The sequence below is a fragment of the Chelonoidis abingdonii genome, chromosome 1, assembly GCF_003597395.2.
Source record: "Chelonoidis abingdonii isolate Lonesome George chromosome 1, CheloAbing_2.0, whole genome shotgun sequence".
NCBI lineage: Eukaryota > Metazoa > Chordata > Testudines > Testudinidae > Chelonoidis > Chelonoidis abingdonii.
In genome coordinates this window covers 333,091,128-333,107,386 of record NC_133769.1, presented here as the reverse complement: position 1 = coordinate 333,107,386, position 16,259 = coordinate 333,091,128, and the positions used below count along the sequence as shown (strand labels likewise).

The 16,259-nt window shown below is 45.4% G+C and overlaps 1 protein-coding gene across 1 annotated transcript in view; it reads right to left on the bottom strand.

Annotated features, from left to right (window-relative positions):
- The window catches only part of LATS2 (large tumor suppressor kinase 2), a 63,227-nt gene extending 47,489 nt beyond the window's left edge, over window positions 1-15,738 (bottom strand). Inside the window, exons 1-2 of the mRNA XM_032777435.2 lie at window positions 15,508-15,738; window positions 6,339-6,873 (exon numbers count right to left, since the gene is read on the bottom strand). Of these exons, the coding sequence (XP_032633326.1) occupies window positions 6,339-6,677 (339 nt within the window). The 5' untranslated portion in view covers window positions 6,678-6,873; window positions 15,508-15,738. The remainder of the gene's footprint in view (window positions 1-6,338; window positions 6,874-15,507) is intronic.
- Window positions 15,739-16,259: the final 521 nt, after the last annotated feature.

Below are 16,259 nucleotides of genomic sequence, written 5' to 3'. Positions count from 1 at the left end.
AGTCCCAGTCATTCTGGTTTGGGGAGGAGAATGGAGGAGGAGAAGAGATCCCATCCTGTCTTGGTCTCTCCAAATAAGTGGCTGGGGAGGAGGGAAAAGGATGGCAGGTGGAGGTCCCAGTCTTTCTGGTGGGATATGCTCTGGTCTCTCTCACCTGGGTCCAGTTCTTGAAGGAGGGCAAGAACTGCTGACTGAACTGCCAGAAACTGGCTGGAGATGGGACTCTGGCCGCCAATACCCACGAAGCTTGGCTCCCCACTTCTCAGAACCCCAGGCTGCCATCTCCTCATTGTCTCCTCCCTCTTTTTCACTTCTGGGACTGCTCTGCAATGGGAGATTGCAGCTCAAGGACGTTCATGTGACTTTTTAGTACTTCTACGGCTAGAGAGAGGGGAATGTGAACGGGGTGGCCTGGGCTCCCTAGATATTACTCTCCCTCCCCCCCCCACAAATTGCACTGCTGAGTTAGTGATTCCCCCTCCACCCCCCTAAAAAAAGGCAGCCTCTGCCAAGGTGGGGGGAAAGAGAGTGAAGAAATAGTACTTTCTTCAAAAAAATGAAATCCATGATAGAAACATCAGAGGATCCTGGAATGCAATAAAAAAAAAAAAACTTTGTAACTGAATTCCAAGACCTCAGTGTAATAAAGATGACACGATGGTCAGCTTGATACTATTAGATATATAAGAGTTCCCACAAACATCTTTTATCTTTCCAATTCCTTGAAAGACACCATAATTAGAGCTTGAAGGGGAGAGCCGCCCTTAAGGAATGTTCAGGTATTGACAAAGCGTAGGAGGTGTGCGTTTTATTTGTAAAAGTAAAGTGAGCTGTCAGAGATTCCGTACGTCATGAATCATACTGCTCACCGTAGACCAGGGATCGGCAATCTTTGGCACGCAGCTGGCCTGGGTAAGGCCCCTGGTGGGCTGGGCTGGGCTGGTTTGTTTACCTGCTATGTCGGCAGGTTCAGCCAATCGCAGATCCCACTGGCCGCAGTTCACCAGCCCAGGCCAATAGGGGCTGAGGGAAGTGGCACGGGCCAAGGGATGTGCTGGCTGCCACTTCCCATGCCACCATTGGCCTGGAGCAGCGAACCGCAGCCAGTGGGAGCTGCAATCGGTTGAACCTGCGGACACGACAGTTAAACAAACCGGCCCATCCCACCAGGGTGCTTACCCTGGCGAGCCACGTGCCGAAGGTTGCCGATCCCTACCGTAGACCATTGCAATGCGTCATTTTTTAAGTGCACAGCATAAGAAAATTCTGAATTACTGTTGTTAAGAATAAACTACATACATAAACTATAGCCAGGGTTCTTCACCAAGTGAATCCCAGCCACCACTAAAGTAAAATAAAAGAGTTATTTAACAGTGTGTATTTACATAATTTAGAACAAGTGTGACAGACCCAAACCAGTGGGGTACAGGAGTCTGGTACAGGGCAAATATACTGGTCACTGGATGAGTAGTTTTCTGTTCCCTGAGTAACCAGAGCAGGGGCTGCACTAGAGTAATCAGGGACCTGCTAGAACCAATTAAGGCAGACAGGCTAATTAGAACACCTGTAGCCAATCAAGGCAGGCTAATCAAGGAACCCGAGTTTAAAAAGGAGCTCACTCCAGTCAAGCAGGGAGGAGCCAGAGGAAAGGAAGTGTGTATGAGGAGCTGGGAACAAGACGCACAAGGAGCTGAGAGTGAGAAGGTGTGCCGCTGATGGACTAAGGAGTACAAGCATTATCAGACATCAGGAGCAAGATCCTGTGGTGAGGATAAAGAAGGTGTTTGGAGGAGGCCATGGGGAAGTAGGCCAGGGAATTGTAGCTGTCATGCAGCTGTTTACAGAGGTCCTATAGACAGCTGCAATCCACAGGGCCCTGTGGGACTGGTGGTGATACTGGGACACTGGAGTGTCTAAGGAAATTGCTTGTGTGACTTGTGGTTAGCCAGTGGGGTGAAACTGAAGTCATTTTTGTCTGGCTGGTTTGGTTTACCTTAGAGGTGGAAAAACCCCAGCCTTGGGCTGTGACTGCCCTGCTTGAGCAACTGGTCCTGAATTGGCACTCTCAGTTGGGTCCTGCCAGAACCTCATCGTCATATCCTGGGCTGGAACCCGGAGTAGAGGGCAGGCCCGGGTCCCCCATAAACCTCCCAACTGCTGATCAGACACAGAAGGAGTTGACCCAGACTGTGGGGAAGATCACTGAGGTGAGCAAAATCTGCCAATAAGCGCAGGACCCACCAAGGTAGAGGAGGAACTTTGTCACACAAGAAACAACATTCTTATGTCAGGGGTTTTTTAATTCTTAAGTATGGCAAGAAAAAAACCTAGCCTCTTCAGGTTGACGGAATGCATCTGATCATATGCTCAACTGTAGCTACCTGCTACAACTGAAAAACAGTAATTGCCTCGGGTGATTCCAAATGGCTTACTGATCTGCAAGAAGTCTCTCCACAATCTTTCTCCAGTGTTGCTCAGTGATTGAAAGCTACACTTTCAAGCCCAGCAAGTTTTGTTTAAAAGGGGAATACTATATTAGCAGTGTTTTTCACTACATGCTTTCACACTGAGTAAGATCATGCCTTTTGCTATCAAGTTTTACAAGTTTTGAAACTATCTGATCTGAAACAATTGTGATTCCAACTCATATGCTATTTGTTTAAATAATGTCTACAATAGCCATTATTTAGCAAGAATGACTCCGTTTAGCTGCCAGGATTGTAATTTGTTAAAAGGGTTATGGTTAATATAAAGTTAAGATCCAGGATGAAATTCTAGATCCACTGAATTCAATAGCAAAGCTTCCATTGAGTTCAGTGGGACCAGGGTCTCATCCCAATATCTTAAGCACCACCATCTGGAAATGGGCATATTATGCAATTCAGAATCTGGAAATGTGAACTTCAATTTACAGTCATAATGATGCACCTAACATCATTTATTAATCAACTTTAATACTAACTCCACCTAAAAATCTCTTACCAGCTGTTTTTACAAGCAACATCTAAAATTACAGAAACATGAAGACTTTTTTTTTTTAATTTTGCATTTACTTTATATACAGTTATTTTTCTAATTCTCTAGCAGTCAATTTTCCCTTTTTGTCATTCTTTCACACAGCAAGAGTGAAAATAAAGAAAATAAAATGTGATTGTGATCTGAAACTACTTAATTTTTTTTAATTGAACAAATGTCAGCTTGATAGTACCCTTTTAAAAATGCATCATTTTGATTACCATCTTGTTTCCTTCCCCCACACATGCTTGAATTCCAATACAATTTTAGCAGTGAGCCTCTCAAGAGCTGAGAGCTAAAACCCCTTGCTTTATGCTATCTGATGGCTTGGAAGCTCAACTTTCAAATGGTATTAAGCATTTCTCTCCATCTCCATAGGTGCTAGAACTAGGCGTACTGGAGGTGCTGCTGCACCTCCTGGCTTGAAGTGGTTTCCATCATATACAGGATTTACAGTTTGGTTCAATGGCTCTCAGCACCCCCACTATACACATTGTTCCAGCACCCCAGTCCATCTCGATGGGTGTGTTAATAAGTGCTGCTAAACTGAAAACATACTACAGAGGTACCTAGTAGTGGACCTTAAAAAATTCCTTTTAGTACTGGTAGATTTCATCCCAACACTGGTCCTGGCCCAGAGACCAGAAAGAATGAAAATGTTGATCTCTGCACCCTCAAGTATATAGTCCGATGGAAGTAGGTTCCCTCTGGAACACAACACCAAACCAAGTCAGCCCAGATATATTGTGAGAATGAAGTTCTTCAGACCATTATGATGAACATCACACAGCATTTAAGTGTTTTCAAAAAACATGTGGACACCTTAGATTAGATTTACTTATGGGAAATCACTGATTTCAGCTCCTGATCAGTTAGTATTTTATACAGTGAGTAGGAGTAGGCTTTCTGTATGGGAAAGTTAAGAGGGACACCACCCCACCCCCATTGGGCCATTTAAGGCCCAGCGTTTTTCTATTTTTATAAAATCATTTTCTGAATCCTTGTTTCCTGTGTATCCGTAATATTAGCTCCATCAGTAGTTTGTTTAATTTTTTTAACACTCACTCCTGGCATGGATTGGGAAAGTGGCACGGAACATCCTCCTGACTGGGCAAAGACAGGAGAAACCACAACCTTTCTCTTCAGATGAGAAAAAACCACTGCAAAATATGCATTCACCACCTCCAGATTAGACTCTGTCTGGGCTGAACATGACTGCCACTAAGGAGCAATTTTCATGCCATGCACTTAAAAGCAGGAGTAAAAACACAACCTCCACTGGCTATTTATTTGGTTGAATTTGGGGTGCTCAGTTAAGAGAGTCCAAGCTACCTCAAGGAACTCCCATCCATTCACAACCTTCCAAGACATCTATCCCGAGTAAGATTACGGGATGCAGGAACAGAGCATTTTCAGAAACAGGACACCAGCTGTGGAATCCTTAACATGAGATTATATCGAATCTGACCCTGATGATGTTCAGATCTAACTGCCATACTCATTAGATATGGCTGCCACTAGTAATGGCATCTTCACAGGACCAAGCCACAACTGGGGAAACTGAATGGAAAGAAGTGAAACACAAGAAAGGAATCGGGGAGAGGAGGAAAAACCACAAACATGCACTCCAGGATCTAGGGAGCCTATGAGAAGGATAGCATTTAGAGCACAGTCAGAACTGACTTTAATTGTTGTACAGCACTTCAGATACCTTATGCCAATATCTGAGACCTGGTATAGAAAAATAGTTATAAAAAATTATATATACACAGCACATTACATTGAACTTCATGAAACATTTTTAGCTATAAGTCCCAAAGCATTCTGAAAGATAGGCAAGCATCCCTGTTTATAGATGAGTGAAATGTGGTTAAACCAGAAAGTTTTAGAAGTCTGCACTCAAAAGCATGTGTGCATGATGTGTCTTTGTAATACACCCAATTTGTACGTGCAAATCAGGGATCCCATTGTGCTCACTTAACCTTCACTCATTTATGTGCATCAAACGTTTGCATTCAGAAATGCCATAGGAACTTCTGAGTGCAGACTTTTAAAAATGTAGGCCTTCATGACACACAAGCTCACACAGCAAGTCAGTGTCGTATCCAGGAAAAGAACTCAGTTCTGCGTCTGATCCACCTGACCAGGTAACATCTAGTTGCTCCCCCTCAATCCTCCCATCACCATCTAGGTCTGCATCCTGTCTTCTCTCTACCCAACTTGTAGAACATAAGCTCAATAGTGCAGAGACTGTCTAAATCTCTCTGTCCTGTGCAGCTCCAGGCAAATGCCAATGGTGGTTGTTATGAATTATTTGTCAAGCAACCCCCTCCACCCCCCACTTCAGGGAAAGTTTTAAGAAGTTGATAATCTTGAAGGTTAGTAAATACAAGCTTTGATAGACAAGTAAGTGGAAATAAGATCTGGAATCAAGGAACCATGATTGAGAACACACTGCCATTTAAATCAGAGAACTATAAAAACACAAGTGTTTCTGCTTGATGCACAAATGCCAGAGCTTTATAAGTCAAAACCAACACCTCAAATTGTACCTGCACACAAATGGGAAGATGATGCCAACTCCAGAGCACATATGTCAAATACGTCCAATGAAAGATACTGTTTAACACAGAAATAGCCACACTGTGTACCCTCCACACCCATACAACCCCTCTGTAAACCTGGCTATGCAACAGTGGGCATATTTCAGTTAAGGAGCCAGACATAGTCCATTTCTTCCGGTTGCTTCTGAAAGTCAATGAGACTTGGGGTGTAAGTCACTAAGGGTAAAATTTTCAAAAGCACCTAAGTCTCTGACAGCTAACTCCTATCCAAGTCACAGTATGGCCAAACACTGAGCTAAACCATTGAACTGTACTGTTCAGTTCTGATGAAACAGATGAACAGCTGAGTGTCATATGTGTCTTTCAGGCACCCCAGCACACATCCTATTACTACTCCTACTGTGTCCATAAACACACCAACAAGATAAGACAGAAGTGACAGAACAGAAACCTATGGGATCCCATGACAGCCCATGGGACAGATCTATGGCCATCCAATGCTACCCACTGGAATTACTCAAAGGAAGAAACGGATCCACTCAACAATAAGTCATCTACCCTACTAAAGCCTCCAGCAACAGTGACCATACTTAATGGCCAACAGCAGCAAAGGCAGTTGACATAGCTAGAAGAATCAGCAGTGCTTGTCATTTGACAACATTTCCTTGGGTCAACCAGCAGCTGATATAATTTCCACAGATTTACATATACGTGCTATAAACCCAGTGTAACATTCCTTCCCCCAAAATTCATACGTACCTGATCACAGCCTACATTCACCAATTCCTGCAGCATCTGCCTGTTTACTTCTGTAGATGCTGGGGTGCCTGACTCATTAGCAAAAGGCAACAAAGAATATCTGATTTCTCGTAGTGCTTTCTGATAAGGTCCAAACTTGGCTGTTGGTCTCATTTGCTGCTGCCTGGCAGCATCTTTCCCTATTAAAATTTTAGGGTCCAGAGAAGTTTCGCTGCCTGGCCCAATAGGTAAACCCTGACCTGACGATTTGGAAGGCTGCTTTAAACCTTCACGAATCTCTTGTAATCTTTGCCTGCTGTTTCCAGAATAAGTTGTAGCAGGAAAAGTCTTTGGCCTCATTGTTAATCCAGTTTTTTTTCAGCATAAATACAATCTTCTTTCTTTTTAGAATAAAGTAGTTTTAAAATAAGTGTTCCTCTCTTGATGATCCTTAAAACATTGAGTGGAAACTATTTGTTTAGTTCAGTTCACAATCTTCATGGCTCCTACAGAGAATGAAAAACCCTGGAATCATCATTGTGCAGACTGGTTGTACCTGAAACAGAAAAGAAAATATGAACTTAGTCTCACACATTTTTCTGACTGTTTTGAATGGTTTGCCTCTGAAGGGACTTCAACATGATGACAATGGCAGTTTACCCAGTGAAAGCAGTAGAACCTGAAAGCAGTAGAACCTGACTATACCAGTCCTCAAAACTGAACATCATTTACTAAATTTCACTTATTTGTTTTCCATTCAAGGATCTCAAAATTGATGAGAACTGGTCAACATTTTTCAGGTAAAATTTTTTTTAAATGTAAAATGAACTTTTTTAGAAATTAAATTTTCACAGAAAAAAAGTGTTATTTCTCTGGAAATTTTTGGTTTTCAAAAACCATAAATATTTTCAGTTTTCAAGAACTGATAACTAACAACCTAAAACTTTAAAAATCTCACTGTATTTAAAAAGCTTGGTGGCAAGTTTCCTGTACAGCTGCATAACTAGAAACAGACCAAATCTATCTTTTATTTCATAGTTAGCGAAGTGTATATTCATGCTGAGGCTTTGTATGTCAAGATCTTGCCTGAAGAAATGTTCTTGTTTGTCTTACAATAACTGAGTTATAAATCCCAGAAAAGGAGATTTATAATGGCAATACTGACAACCCTAGCTATAGCATTTCCTACTATTTCAAAACCAAGGTCAGCAGCAACAAGACATTCTGACATTCCACTTTAACATCTAAATAAATCTTGAAGATGAAGAACTTTACTCTCCTTCAGTAATACCTTTCTCCACCGAGTCAGGTACAACTCAGTGTGAGTAACTAATCTGATTCTTGCAGCATAGGGTTTTTGCATACTAATCTTGAGCAAAGGTGCCAAATCTAAATTCAGATGAGTAGTTACAAATAATAAAAATCCTAATCTGGAAACAAGGAAAGACTGCTAGCTTGTCAATCACAAGTATGCTTACTCTGACACACGAAAGGACACTCAATTCAGTTTCTGAGCTCTTTGGCGGGGTGTTTGTATCATCATATGTCTTCATATGATGCCTAGCACAATGAGGCTCTGACCCTGATGGGGGTCTCCTGCCATTACCATAATAATAAATATTAAATAGAAGATTCAAAAGAAGATTAAAAGATCCACCACGCTACTGAAACTGCTTCCACACCTCTGCAGCTGCTACTGTTTGGCTGAAAAAATTTTAGCCTCAAAAGGAGAGTTCTTCCATAAAGATTATAATCCATCATTTTCACATGCATATATCAAAATGCTAATGGACCCTTAACTCTAGCTTCTGCCATTGTGAAAACTACAGTATTTCTCATCTTTAGCTGGCTGCCAAAAGAGTACTGCCAGGGCTTTAAACCAAATGTATCCTTTAACTTTGCTCACTGTTCTCCCACTCAGGGGCCAATGGAACCATCACAGAGCTTGGAGAACATTTCCAGATTTACACCATACATCCTCATCGTCCATCGTGCTGGCCACTATCCTGAAGGCCAAGGGGGTCTTGACAAATCTATCTTTGAAGCCCAACATCACTCCTTAATTGGCAGAGGGTTCATGGCTGAGTGACATAAACTAGGAGGACTCAGCGCAGAACAGAACACAGTGGCACCATATACCAAGCCACAGCTCACTTTGAGGAGAACAGACGTGCTCATGAGACAGAAAAGCGACAAAAGAGGAAAGAAAGGACACAACAGTCCAGCCAACAACTATGTCTCCTCCAAGATCACACCTGTCACTTCTGGGGGAAAATATGCAGGGTGCGAATTAGGCTCCTCAACCACCTAAAAACCCACCACTGAACCCCCGTGGCAGACATCATCCTCACATCGAGGGATAGCGAAGATGACAAAGCTTTTCCTCTTAACCATGGGCTGAACCCTTTTAAAATGGGAAAAAAAGGATACTGGAATCAAATCCAAGTCTCCAGTACGACCGTGCATCTCTTTAAACAGTGGGAGCACTAACTAATATGTTAGATTATCATACAGGAGTAACATCCTTACATAATGCGTGACATGACCCTCTGGCGGCTAATACACACAGACGATAGCCTATTACACTTATCATCTAGAATTACACATTAGTTAAAGTGGTAGACCTCTGTACTTTGGTGCTAAAGGTCCTAGGTTCAAACCCTGATGATGATCCATGGTAGGTCGTCACTATCTAAACATTTTTTGTTAAAATTTAAATAAAAAAATGTGCCTTAGTGGTTAGCCAGATAACCTAGTACCAGCCTCAGGGATACGGAGCTGGATTCAGCCTGAGATCTCAAACTCTTTGTCTCCCAATTCTTGGTGGTGTCCTGCAATCCTTAATAATAAGTTGTTTGTGTCTAAGTCTGCAATTAATGGTGGGAGGAAATTTGTGATGAGAAAAAGGGTTAAAGTTACTTATCCATACTATGATATTTCCTCCTAAACAACAATTCAATCATCAGTTAGGAACAAATCCTGGTCAGACACACACGGTGTGGCTGCCTATGCAGTCAGGGGCATAGAGAAGTGCATACAGGTTTCTGAGTAAGATTTGGTCCCCCTAAGGTGATAATAGCAGCTAAAATGGACTTTAATAAATAAAAGGCACTTAATATTATTGAAGCCATTTTAGGAATACACCATAACTAAATAGCATTTCATGGATGAAAATTACACGTACAGTTCAATTTATTACCCGGTGTTTTCTTTCCCTTTCCTGACAGCAGCAAACACCGTATGGCTGGGTTTAGGAGAAAGAACAAACAATGACTTCTCTCAGACCCAGTGCCAATGTTCAGGCATGGGATGTGATAAAGAGGAATGCAATTCCTCCAACTCCTTGTAACCCAAGAATTGGCCCCTTGCTTACACAACATGTCTCACTGAAAGAAGCTTTGTGGCCCATGATCCAAAGCATGATTCTAATAATGCTGGGTCAAGTCAGCTGGCAACTTCTTGAGCTTTCTTTCTGTTTTAGCAGCATTAACTAACTGAGTGATCAGCATTACATTTACAGCATGAATGAGAATAGCAACAGTAGCCACCAGATAACTGTAAATGTGTTTTATATCTTCCAGTAGAAAGAAAAGTTAACTTAGTAGGCAAGATATTCCAAGAATTGGAATAGCAGTTCAATATTACAGATCTGCAAAGGAAAACAAATTGTCTGTGACCTTCATAAATGGTAGACTTAGTTGTATTTTTAGGGGGGAAATAGCTGTGCTGTACTTTTTTAAAAACACACACAGAATTAAATATCAAAAATATCAATTTATATTTATAAGCATGTTTGTACTATCCCAATTTTGAAAATTCAGTATCCTTCTAACGTTCAACCTGTCTTTGAAATGAGTGTCCACATCATGCCCCTACGATCACAAGTAATCCTTTTGCAAAATTATTTGTGTTTTAGATCATTCTGACTAAACACCATTAAGCTTCTTTTCAAATAATTTCTGTCCATTACTAAATTACAATACCCCAAATAAAAAAGTTAGGGTTACCTTCAATACAGCAAGTTAGAACAATTTTTGTAGAGTTGAATTTTTTTTTTTTCAGTTGACAAATACCGACAGAGGTTGTGGCAGTAGACAAACAAACAGATACATTGAATTTAAACTATATTCCCCAGGCAAGTGTTCTGGACAATCCATGGCATAACAAATTAAAATACAATGAAAAGCTACCGTCATTAATATACAAAATAAAAAAGTAATGATGGCGTCTTAATATGAACAGAAGGAGAGGAAAAAAGTTCTAAATGTGTCATAATAAGAATGGTCACCAAAAACCTTTTAAATGGAAAAGTAATGAGGTGTTTTATAGAAGAAATGAACCAAAATAATTTTCAGAGGATAGAGAATTCCATTCTCCAAAGACCCAACAACAAAGACACAATCCTCTAACAATTTAAGGTGAGAAGGCAGAATCCCTAAAAGACAAAGGTGCGGTCAGAGCACAAGTAGAATAAGCCTCAAGGAGGAGGTCTCACAATACTTTAAAATAATACGTTATTATTAAGCAATAAAAGCCACTTTAAAAATCATCTGTTCCATCTTTACATTAATTTGCCATGTCAAAGGTGGCAAATGTAGAGAGGAGGACAGGTATAATGGGATTGTGCTTGAGAAAAAAAAAACAGACCACGCTGCTGCATTCTGAGCAAGCTGCAAAATGACAGGAATGCTCTTCTGTGAGCTCTCTAAAAAGGCAGCAATAATAACGTAACACCTGGCCATCCCAAGGGCACAGAATACTACTGTCATAAACTAAGTCAGCTGCAAGCATCACAACTGAAAAATACCTCTTTGTGCCACATGGCTTTTCTGGAAAGGGTGTGATGAAAAGCAACACCAGGATTCTTAACTTCACTCGTCGCCTTTCAGTCAATCCCCTCAACCAGCAGGCATAAAAACCGGGAGCAAGAGTAACCAATGACAAGACTTCTGTTTGACCAGGGCTAAATACAAGTTAGTTCTGGCATATGCAGCTGACAATATTGTTCAGGTGTTCTTCTAGAGCAGAGATCAAATCTGCATTGTCAACAAATGAGGCAGAGCTGTGTATCATCCTTGGAATTAATTAATCCCCAGAGCCATATAGAAATAGGGGGCTCAAGTGTTAACAAAGGTATTGTTGGATAGCCCCACATTGAAAACACACAAGCTGACGGGTTACCACTTTTGCTGGCCTATATATCGAAGAAAGGCATGTCCACCCTACCCTCCTGTCAATGCTGTGTGTTCTCACCAGGAGTGCTTTCACTGACTTAAGAGGGGCAGTGCTGGAGGCTGAGAGCCCAAAGCACAGCTCCGCACTGCCAGCTGCCCCCCGGCCAGGCTCTTGGCTCCCTACTGCAGCTGGGCTCCCAGTTCTGAGCTCAGCATCGGGCAGATCCCGGGACCAAGAAGCTAAGAGCCCAGCAGGGAGAGGGAAACCAAGAGCCAGGGAGAAGCTGGTCTCCTGGTGCCAGGGAGTGAGGAATCAAGAGCCGTGGGGAAGAGGGAAAGCCGGGCTCCAGGGAACCGAGGGAGGGGGAGGAACTGGGCTTCAGGCAGTGGGGAGCCAAAAGCCAGCGGAAGGGGGACATCTGAGCTCCTGGCAGTGGGGAGCCAAGAGTTCGTGGGGAAGGGGGGGAAAGGAAGGGAGACCTGTGCTTCCAGTAGCAGGGAGCCCAGGGAGCAGCTGGGCTAGGAGCTGGGGCAGCTGGATCCCAAGCAGGGCAGATGCAGCCAGGCTGGGAGAGGGGAGCCCAAGGGACAGCCTTGCTATAGCTGGAGCACCCACCAGCCCAAGTCCCAGCCTAGTTTTCTTGTAAATTTCACAGCTCCATCATGGAGCCCTGAAATTGACAAGAATGACAGACAGCTGTTAATGTAAGTAACACAGTGTCACCTTAACCTCACGGACATGAGCCCTATGCATCTCGTGGAGATGGAGTTATGATGTTGATATAACAGGGCACTTACATCGGCAGGAGCAAGACTGCAGTGTGTACACTGACATAATCAGGTCACCTAATGCTGCAGTGTAGACCAAGCCCAGGTATCTAAACCAGTTCTCTTGGAAGTTTTACTCCATCTTCTGAGTAAAATCCAATAAAAAAAGCCACATGCTGGTTCATCTGAGCTGAATCCATATGTATGTTGATACACACTCCTGCCAAGCACAGTGGCTCATGACTTCTTTTTTTGGAGATGAACCCTGGGGGGGGGGGGGGGGGAAGAGGGGGTGTCATCACCCATATACCAAAATCCCCACGCATCATGCCCTAGGTACAGGTGCCCTGCCTACTTTCTTATGCCCGTTCTCTCTTTCACTCCTTTGTCTTCATTCTTTTCCCCCTTCTCTTCTTGTTTTTTCTTGCTATTCTTATTCATTGTTGCTCTGGGGTTTTTTGCCCAAAAGTCCCCAGATACATGCTTCAAAGAGCTCACTTATTTACCCTAACAAAGAGAAAGTTAAGGGGTGACTGGATTAGTCTTCAAGTACGAATATTTAATAAAAGGGCTCTTCAATCTAGCAAAGAAAGGTATCACAATCCAATGGTTGTAAATTTAAGCTTGATTGAAAATGAAGTATAATTTTTTTAACAGTGAAAATATTAATCATTGGAACAATGGTGGAATCTCCATCATTGACTATTTTTAAATCAAGACTGGATGTTTTTCTAAAAGTTCTGTTCTAGGAATTATTTTGGGGAAATTCTATGGCCAGTGTTATACAGGATGTCAGCCTAGATGATCACAATGGTCCCTTCTGGGCTTGGAATCTATGCATCTAACTTTGCCTCCCTGTTCCTCTACTGACACAGGCTAAATGCTATTAAGGGGGAAAGGAGAATCAACTGGTGACTATATGGGGCTGGGACACAAGCTCTTGCAGCTCAGCTGTATGTTTCAGGAGCAGAGACATCTGCTTGTCTATCTGGTCTCATCTACTTAGACTGTAAGCTCTTTGAGGAAGGGAATGTCTATTACTAAATATATGTACAGCTTCTAGAACAAGAGGGCATAATCTCAGGGTCTCTAGATGCTACCATAATACAAATAATAATACTCTGTTACCCATAGCAGCATATTTGAAGTGAGGAGTAGGAATGAAGGCAAGGTCATGTCACTTCTCCCACTTTCACTCTTCTCTATCCCACTAACAGTATCATACAAAAGTATTGTTAAGTCCCCATGGACTGGGGATTTGCACCCTGCCAAAACCATAAATATAGGTCCCAAAATAGTCAGAAGTTTAAATAAGTTAATTCCCATACTTACCCATCTGACATGTTGTAAGCCAGTGATTATATCTTGCAAAGAGCTTACGCAAGCCTTTACATTTTCATAGTGCTGGTCATATAAGATTTCAACGCACTTTCCAAATATGTTATTTTTCATTACACCCATTGTACAGATGAGATACAGAGAGGTTCAAGCAGGACTTTTTAAAAGTGGCCTCTGATTTTAGGTGCCTGATTTGAAATAGTCAAGACCTGAATTTCAGAGGGACCCAATCTCTTGATTCAGATGAAGTTCTGGGTGCTCTGAGCTTCTGAAAACTCATATTCAAGGTGGCTCAAGTTGGACACTGAAAAACTGAGGTAATAAAAATGTCGGCCTAAGTGACCTGCTAAAAGTCACAAAACAAACAAGTCTGTGGAAAACGGGAAGCAGAACCCAAGAGTCCTGATTCCAAAGTCCCTTGTTCAATCTAAATAATCAAACCACGCTTTCTCTCAGCAGACAGAAACCCTATGAACAACACTCTCGGGCATTGCACCAGCCCACCGTAAACAGAAAGTGCTCTAAACTGTTGGGTAGCTAAACAGCAGAGGTGACTAAAGTGACCCAATATCCACAGTTAATTTGTGCAGAGACCACAACCTCTTTAGGCAATGTGCTGTGGTGAGAACCCACCCGACAGTATCATTAAATCTACCACACATTTCTACTCCACTTTCCTTAGCTGTCAAGCAGGAAATGAAGGGCGCCCAGAGGCCACGGGGACGGGCGCAGGCAGAGCCGGGAGAGCTCCGGGATGTAAGAGTTACGCTCGGAGCAGGTGAGACGTGGAAAGAGTCTGTTTGGAAACGCAGCCCCCGCATCCCCGGGAAAAGAGCCAGGCACGTCCTCCCCAGAGCGACAAGCCACCAGGCTGCTGCTATTTGGGGTAGGGGTGAGTCAGCTGGGGGCACTGAGGCCTAAGTGCGTGTCCGAGGCGGCCGGCAGGGGCCTCTCCCGGGCCGGGCTGTCACGTTCACGTCTGCTCCAGAGGCAGCGCTCGGGAAAATGTCGGAAAGCAACTGCGGAGCGCAGCTGCCAAGGGGGGCCACGTTCCCCGGCTGCCCTTGGGCCCGGGACAGAGCGAGTCCCCGGGCCCAGCGCTGCAGCTCACACACCAACGGAGCCCGGCTCCCGGGCCGCCCCCTCCGCTCAGACGCTCGCCCCGGCCGGCGCCCAACTTGCTCCGAAGTTTTCTCGTCCCTTTTCTTCGGCGCGGACCGGAGCGCGGGGACGGGCCCGAGTCCGGCTCAGCCCCGGCCACCGGGGAGGGCGCCCGGCGCTCCCTGCAAGCCGAGCGCGCACTGGGCGGCGGCCGAGCCACCCGCCGGGCCCCGGAGAAGTCCCTGGTTACCCCAGAGAGCCGCAAGCCCCCGATCCCTAGAGCCGCCGCCGCCTCCACCCAGGCACTGGCCGCGGCTCTTCCCTTCCGCCAGCCGGGAAGAACCAACTCCCTCCAAGCCACCTCCGCCGAGCACTTCTCCTCCCCGGCCCCCGGTCCGGTTCTTCGCCACCGTCCCGGGGTGGGGAGCCCCCTGTTGCCCCTGCCCACCTCGAAGACACTTGCACTCAGTCCCGCTTGTCGCCCAGCAAGGGCTGGCTGCCCCGGCTGCAGACACGCCCCGGGTCCTGCTCTTCCTCGCCAATCCCCCAGGTGACTCCTACCCCCACCCCAGCACAGGCGCGCCCGCCCTCTCTGGGTCCTGCCTTTGCCTCGTTCCAAGGAGCACGGACTCCCCCGCCTCGCCCCGCAGCCAGCGCGCTCCGGGGCGCGCTCTGCTGCTGCTGCGCCGGGACCCCGGGCAAGCGCCCCCGCCGCGGGCCCCGCTCCCTGCACGCTGCCCTGAGCGAACCTGAGCAGCGGCGAGCTGCGGGCCCGTCCCCGGGGAGTCCCCGCCCCGCCCTGCCCTCACCTGCAGTCCGGGGGGAGCCGGGGGACAAAGTGCCGAGCCGCAGCGTCGCCCGTCTCGCTGTGCAGTCGGGGTCAGGGAGCAGCGCCCGGGCCCTCCCCGGCGCGCCTCTGCCAGCGGGGCCGCTCGCTCCCCATCGTCTCCGTCCCCGGCTCCGAGTGCGGCAGCGGTAGGACACAGTTGGGACATTCGCTACATTGTTAGCATTCCATTCGCGTCACGTGACCCGGGCGCGCGTCATTCCAGCCCCCCTCCCTTCACATACCAGCGGGGGGAGGGGCTTCTGCCGCCCCATCAGCAAGCGCGGGGCGGAGCCCTGGCGCCCCGGCCGTCCCCTGACTGAGGCTGGAGCTCGCTGCTGTGTCGCTGTAGGCGAGACAATTCAGCTGGGCACTGAGGGTGTAGGGGGAGCCAGGGGCTGGTGACTGTGACACCCCGATTCCCTTTGTCCTCTTCCATACACGGACCATCCCTCCCGGAAAGTGGGTGTGCAGCCACCATGGCAAGTGCTTCTCCACCTAGCCGACTTCCCCTTACAGACAGGGCCCAGCTGCAAAGTGGGGGCTAGAGCTGAACTTCCAAAAAGTTCCTGGCTGTTAGGATTATGGTTTCTGAGTTCACAGTCAGAGCAGCTGGCACACTCTGTCTGCCTGCTTGGCCCTGGCCTTTGGGCTTGAGACTCAGGTTTGATTGAGAATCTTGGGATCCTTCGATGCCAGGGGGTGAAAATGGCATTGGACAGAAGAGAGGTAGAA